Here is a 7,500-nt window from a genome sequence, read left to right as displayed (position 1 = left end):
CTCTCTCTTCTTCTCTCTCTCTCTTCTCTCCCTCTCTGTCTCTTCTCTCCCTCTCTCATCCATTGGGATTTTCCACCTCTCTCTCTCCGGTCTCTCCGTCTCTTCTCCGTTGGGATTTTCCACATCTCCCTCCGTCAGGTCGTTCGGTCCTGTCGTGTGTGTGTGTGTGTGTGTGTGTGTGTGTGTGTGTGTGTGTGTGTGTGGTGTGTGTGTTGGTGTTGAAGTGTGTGTGTGTTCTGTGGGTGTGTCCGTCTCATCGGAAACACATTTCTCACATTCTTTCTCCAGGAGTCAAACCCACAACCTCCAACGGACGGCCAGTCGAACTCAAACACTCTACAGAAGCGGGCACAGCTCGCCCGCCGCCCGCTCCGAACAGGAAGTGAGCGTGGGCACGCGTACGGCTCCATCCACTCCGGCTCCGGCTCTACTGAAAAACCGCGTCTCTCTCTCTCTCTCTCTCTCTTTCTGGAGCTGCTGCTGAAAGACGCATCGTTTTTTTACTCTTAAATGTCCTTCTTCATTTCTCCAGCCTCGCTCCTGATTGGCTCTTTAGTTGCTACGATACTCCAAAACTGCTCTTAGAAACCTGGACTAAACCAGGTCTAAACCAGGACTAAACCAGGTCTAAACCAGGACTAAACCAGGTCTAATCCAGGACTAAACCTGGACTAAACAACGACTGAATCAGGACTAAAACAGGACTAAACCAGGACTAAAATGGGTGTAAATCAGGACTAAACCAGGACTTAACTAGTTTTAAACCAGGTCTAAACCAGGATTAAACCAGGACTAAACTGGGTCTAAACCAGGACTAAACCAGGTCTAAAATGGGTCTAAATCAGGACTAAACCAGGTCTAAACCAGGACTAAACCAGGACTTAACCGGGTCTAAACCAGGACTGAACCAGGACTGTACCAGGACTAAACCAGTTCTAGTCCAGGACTGAATCAGGACAAAACCAGAATTAAACCAGATTGGCTCTGATTGGCTGTTTAGTTGCTATGATGATAAAAAATTGCTCTTATAAGCGCTACCCTTGATGAGCTTCATTTGACTGGAGCTGATCTCTGTGGTGACGTCTTACTCTCCCTCAGTCCCTCAAACCAAACCAATCTGGAGCGACGACTGACACCCGACCAACAGCCACAACAATCCAACACGGCAGAAACACAGCGGACATTTGTGCTCGGATCACATCGTTTCCCCTTTTCTCCAGACACGGCGGGACATGGTGGGACATGGTGGGACACGGCGGGACATGGCGGGACATGGCGGGACATGGCGGGACATGGCGGGACATGGCGGGACATGGCGGGACACGGCGGGACATGGCGGGACATGGTGGTGCTCAGTGGTGCCAGGTGGGGGCGGGGCTGAGAGGGGCTCCTCACGTCCCGCCCGTAGAGGCCAGTGTCTGTGCTCGTCATGTAACAACCTGCATCTAACTCATCGATGCCGTTAGGCCAACCTGAAAATTCAAATGTCCTGACCATAGTTGATCCTAATGAGACCGATCCAGACACGACTTTGACCCAGAAGTCACATTTTTTAACAAATATGTACGAAAATGACAAAATAAGTCCAGAGACAGAGACACACTTCTATTTTAGAACAAGCTACCCAGAGAATCAAGAGAAAAAGTGATTTTGCTGTGTAGTGACCCTAAACCAACAAAAAAACCAACAAAAAAACGAATCACTCAAACCTTGACTAAACATGAAGAAATACAAGTAGCACCACATAATCTAATAAAATAATAAAATGGTCATAAATATATTACTGTTATAATGAATTAGGCCTGTAATGATAACAGATTTTCCTGGATGATTACTTTACCAAGAAGTAAATGTGATAAATGATAATATTGACATTTTGAGACCAATTTCAACTAATATAATGCACCCATTCAAATAAACTTGACTTTCTAAAGAACATTTAACACAGGAACTGAAAGACAACCAAAAACAACACACCTAAATAAAACAGACTTTCTAATGTAGTTTGGCTCACAGCAAGAACTTGTCAACAAAAATGCACATGAATAAACCACTGTTGAACCAAATACAACCAAAACATACAATAAAATAGATTATTAAATCTCTATAATAAAATTGTCCTTAAAAGTGATTTTAGTCATTGCTTCCATAGAATATTGTGTCTGTCTCTCTGCGGCTGCTGCTGTGAGCCTCATTTTGGTCTTGAAGTGTTTGTATTAACCTCTGACACAGAATCCTATTTTGCTGTTTTGTCTGTCAGAAAATATCTGTCGTGTGATACACACTGGTACACGAGAGCACACGCTGTAGTGCAGACACATCAAACTCAGGCCCGGGGGCCAACTTTGGCCACGATATAATTATATTTGGCCCGCAAGATCATATCAATGTATTGTCATATGTACAATGTCATATGTGTGGCTACAGATCGACTATAGAGACATGATTTATTTAAAATGTTGTTATTATTATTATTATTTTATATTCTGTTTGTTCTGGATTCAGTGTTTAATCCAGGGGTGCGCAATACGTCGATCCCGATCTACCAGTCGATCGCCAAGGTCGTGTGTGTAGATCGCCGTGTTTCGTCTCGGACTCGTGTTTGGACTCGGTCTTGTCTCTCACTCGAGGTCTGACACTCAACAAGTGTGATCATATTTCATTCCGGCCGCTGCTGTTGGTAATAAACTTGTAGCGGGTGCAGGAGCGTGTGGGGCGTCTCAGTGCAGCCTGTGCGCTCATTTGAAACCCGCGGAGACTCTACGGCGCATCACAAACACACACGCTCCCTATGCACGGCTCGTCTGCAACAGCGTGTGCCCTCGTGTACCAGCGTGCATCACAGGGCAGGTTCAACTTCCTAAACATCCTACCTGTCCATCTGCCTCACGTCAGCACGCCGCCCCTCGCCTTTTCACGCTCTCGCTCCTTCCTGCGTACAGCCAACACAAGCCCCTCCCACAGTGCGGCTGATTAGAAGAACAAGACCAAACGTGAAGCAAAAACCAGTCTAAATTTGTGTTCCAGTGTTGGCACAAAGCAGGTCTACAGCATAGAGCGGATCTACAGAACAGACCTACTGCCACATTTGGCTGAAGTTTGTCTAACAAAAGTGACAAATGCATCTGTGTTTGTCACGATGTGCGTTTGGTTTGGTAAACGTGCAGAGGCTGGTAAATATCACTGCAAAACCAGAAAAGAATGTAACTCCAGTTTGGAACTTTAAAAAACAGGTTTAAAAAATCTTCCTTCACTTTTTTCACAGTTTTGTGTAAAGTGCCAGAGGAAGTTCTCTTAAAGAAGAGGTTCTCAAACTGTGGGTGAGGGTCCAAAAAAGGGGCACAGAGTGTTTCAGTGCAGTTTGTTTGACTTTGTATTAGATAGATCATTTTGACTTGGTCATTTTGTAAGTAGCTCGTATGATGAAAAAGTGTGAACACCCCTGCTTTAAACAAAACTATTATTAAACATTTATTTGAATAAAAAAAGGTTTAACATTACATATCTCCAAAGAAGAGAAAACATGCAGATGTTATTGAATTTTTTCAATAAATACTTAGTTTGGTCCACAACTTAGTCACAGTTTTAAATTTTGGCCTCTGTGAAAGTCGGTAAAGTCGTGCGCTGGCTCGTGTGTTTGTGATGAGCCATGCAGTGTCCGCGGGCAGTGTCCGCGGGCAGTGTCCGCGGGCAGTGTCCGCGGGCAGTGTCCGCGGGCAGTGTCCGCGGGCAGTGTCCGCGGGCAGTGTCCGCGGGCAGTGTCCGCGGGCAGTGTCCGCGGGCAGTGTCCGCACTCTCCCGCACACCCATACAAGTTTATTGCTGGCAGCAGCGGCCGTTATGAAATATGATCACACTCAACAAGAGTCAAACCTCGAGTCCAAGACAAGATCAAGATCGTAAAAGGCGGGTCTCGAGGGCGTTCTCGAGTACTACGACACTACCATCTACCCACACTAGTTTGGTGATCGACGTATTGGACACTCCTGGCTTAGACAGAAAAAAGTCAATAAATAAACCAAGTAATTGTCCTGGTTGATGTTTTGTGTTCAGTGTGTGTGTATATTCTGGTGTGTCTTATTCCTTCAGTGTGTGTTGTGCTCTTGCTGTTTTATGTGTGTGTCCTGTCTGTGTGAACTGGACTTGTACTTCATGTGTGATGATGGTTTGCCCCATGTGTCTGTGTGTGTGTCTGTGTGTGTGTCTGTGTGTGTCTGTGTGCGTCTGTGTGTGTGTCTGTGTGTGTGTCTGTGTGTGTCTGTGTGCATCTGTGTGTGTGTCTGTGTGTCTGTGTCTGTGTGTGTGTCTGTGTGTGTGTGTGTCTGTGTGTGTTCTGTGTGCATGTCTGTGTGTGTGTCTGTGTGTGTGTCTGTGTGTGTGTCTGTGTGTGTGTGTGTCTGTGTGTGTGCGTCGTGTGTGTGTGTCTGTGTGTGTGTGTGTGTCTGTGTGTGTGTCTGTGTGTGTCTGTCTGTGTGTGTGTGTGTGTCTGTGTGTGTGTCTGTGTGTGTGTCTGTGTGTGTGTCTGTGTGTGTGTGTGTGTCTGTGTGTGTCTGTGTGTCTGTGTCTGTGTGTGTGTGTGTGTCTGTGTGTGTGTCTGTGTGTGTGTGTGTGTGTGTGTGTGTGTGTCTGTGTGTGTGTCTGTGTGTGTGTGTGTGTGTCTGTGTGTGTGTCTGTGTGTGTGTCTGTGTGTGTCTGTGTGTGTGTCTGTGTGTGTGTCTGTGTGTGTGTCTGTGTGTGTGTGTGTGTGTGTGTGTGTGTGTGTGTGTGTGCGTTTGTGCTCTGTGTTCTCCTCGGTTCTTGTTTGGTCCTTTGTCCTTGTCAGTCTCTCTGTTGTAGTTTCTATTTTGGATTTTTTGGCCTCCTGACGTTTCCACTCAGAGACATCAGGAGTCGAACCCACAACCTCGTGACGGACAGAGAGGAGGAGGAGGCAGCATAATGATGGTTCATTTGACCTTGAACCCGGTCAGAGGTCAAAACCAGAGCATTTCTCCTCAGCTCATTTATGAAAGTGTCACTCACATTATGCAAATATTATCCTTTGATATGCAAATGAGGTCTGACCCCATGACTAACACTGAGACAGGTGCCCCCCGTCAGGAGCAGACAGGTGCCCCAAGTCAAGAAGACAGGAGCAGACAGGAGCGTGAATATAAGACAAGAGCAGACAGGAGCAGACAGGAGCAAAGCCAGAGGAGCAGACAGGAGCAGACAGGAGCAAGGTCAGAGAAGGAGACAGGAGCAGAGCCACAGGAGTAAATAGGAGTTGACAGGAGCAGACAGGATCAAGGCCAGAGAAGACGAGCCAATTCTAAAGCTTAATCTTAAAGGCACATGGTGTAACTTTCATGGGGAGGGTCCACCACCCGCTTGTCTCTGTGATGACGTCGTTGCTTTGTCTGGAATATTCCACATTATGGCATTAAACATGTTACATTCATTCAGTTCATGTGTTCATTCTTTTTATTGCTCAAAAACTATGAGCGTGATCACCTCTGCATAGATCTGGCTCGTAACTTCCTTTGGGGGTGTTACATGCTTGTTTTTATGGAAATACACAAGTGTAAAACCAAAGCAAAAACATCTGTATGGAGACAAACAATGCCAGCAAACAGGAAAAGTGACACAGTGCAGCTTTATTTTGAATGAGGAAATCAGATCGTGTGTGTGTGTGTGGAGCTGCTCCCTCCTTCACCCTCAGGGAAACAGCTCAGAAACAAATGCTCCTTAAACGCTCCTTTAAATCATGAGTCGTCAGGAACAGAGCCACCCCTGAACACACCACCACTCACCATGCCTTCAAGGACACTCTGCCAAACTAAAGCCCGCCTGAGGCTCACGCCAAACTAAAGCCCATCTGCGGCTCACGCCAAACTAAAGCTCACCTGCGGCTCACGCCAAACTAAAGCTCACCTGCGGCTCACGCCAAACTAAAGCTCATCTGCGGCTCACGCCAAACTAAAGCTCACCTGCGGCTCACGCCAAACTAAAGCTCATCTGCGGCTCATGCCAAACTAAAGCTCACCTGAGGCTCACGCCAAACTAAAGCTCATCTGCGGCTCATGCCAAACTAAAGCTCACCTGCGGCTCACGCCAAACCGCAGCCTTGAGAGTTGGGCAAGATGTGGACCCTTGTTAAAACGCATCACAGAGGGACAGAGATGTGAAATAAATGAAAAAACAAAAAAATAAAAATAAAAACAACAACAACACAGAGGGGTCAGGGTGTAGGATGTAGGGTGTAGGGTGTAGGACTCAGCACAGAGGGGTTAGGGTGTAGGGTGCAGGAGGTAGGACTCACCACAGAGGGGTTAGGGTGTAGGAGGTAGGGTGTAGGAGGTAGGACGCACCACAGAGGGTTAGGGTGTAGGAGGTAGGACTCACCACAGAGGGGTTAGGGTGTAGGAGGTAGGACTCACCACAGAGGGGTTAGGGTGTAGGAGATAGGACTCAGCACAGAGGGGTTAGGGTGTAGGGGGTAGGGTGTAGGAGGTAGAACTCACCACAGAGGGGGTAGGGTGTAGGAGGTAGAACTCACCACAGAGGGGGTAGGGTGTAGGAGGTAGGACTCACCACAGAGGGGTTAGGGTGTAGGAGGTAGGGTGTAGGAGGTAGGACTCAGCACAGAGGGGTTAGGGTGTAGGAGGTAGGACTCACCACAGAGGGGTTAGGGTGTAGGGTGTAGGAGGTAGGGTGTAGGAGGTAGGACTCACCGAAGAGGGGTTAGGGTGTAGGAGGTAGGACTCAGCACAGAGGGGTTAGGGTGTAGGAGGTAGGACGCAGCACAGAGGGGTTAGGGTGTATTGTGTAGGAGGTAGGGTGTAGGAGGTAGGACTCAGCACAGAGGGGTTAGGGTGTAGGAGGTAGGACTCAGCACAGAGGGGTTAGGGTGCAGGAGGTAGGACTCAGCACAGAGGGGTTAGGGTGTAGGAGGTAGGACTCAGCACAGAGGGGTTAGGGTGTAGGAGGTAGGACTCACCACAGAGGGGTTAGGGTGCAGGAGGTAGGACTCAGCACAGAGGGGTTAGGGTGTAGGAGGTAGGACTCACCACAGAGGGGTTAGGGTGTAGGGTGTAGGAGGTAGGGTGTAGGAGGTAGGACTCACCGAAGAGGGGTTAGGGTGTAGGAGGTAGGACTCAGCACAGAGGGGTTAGGGTGTAGGAGGTAGGACGCAGCACAGAGGGTTAGGGTGTATTGTGTAGGAGGGGTAGGGTGTAGGAGGTAGGACTCAGCACAGAGGGGTTAGGGTGTAGGAGGTAGGACTCAGCACAGAGGGGTTAGGGTGTAGGAGGTAGGACTCAGCACAGAGGGGTTAGGGTGTAGGAGGTAGGACTCAGCACAGAGGGGTTAGGGTGTAGGAGGTAGGACTCAGCACAGAGGGGTTAGGGTGTAGGAGGTAGGACTCAGCACAGAGGGGTTAGGGTGCAGGAGGTAGGACTCAGCACAGAGGGGTTAGGGTGCAGGAGGTAGGACTCAGCACAGAGGGGTTAGGGTGCAGGA

General features: G+C 48.4%; 1 protein-coding gene across 1 annotated transcript in view; it reads right to left on the bottom strand.

The window, feature by feature from the left end:
* Positions 1–410, bottom strand: part of chst11 (carbohydrate (chondroitin 4) sulfotransferase 11) — a 36,585-nt gene extending 36,175 nt beyond the window's left edge. Inside the window, exon 1 of the mRNA XM_055153224.1 lies at positions 276–410. Within this exon, the coding sequence (XP_055009199.1) occupies positions 276–410 (135 nt within the window). The remainder of the gene's footprint in view (positions 1–275) is intronic.
* Positions 411–7,500: the final 7,090 nt, after the last annotated feature.

This window comes from Boleophthalmus pectinirostris, unplaced genomic scaffold (assembly GCF_026225935.1).
Source record: "Boleophthalmus pectinirostris isolate CB_2022bp ecotype Guang Dong unplaced genomic scaffold, ASM2622593v1 HiC_scaffold_18, whole genome shotgun sequence".
Lineage (NCBI taxonomy): Eukaryota > Metazoa > Chordata > Actinopteri > Gobiiformes > Gobiidae > Boleophthalmus > Boleophthalmus pectinirostris.
The sequence above is the reverse complement of the archived record's forward strand: the minus strand, read 5'-3'. Positions and strand labels throughout refer to the sequence as shown.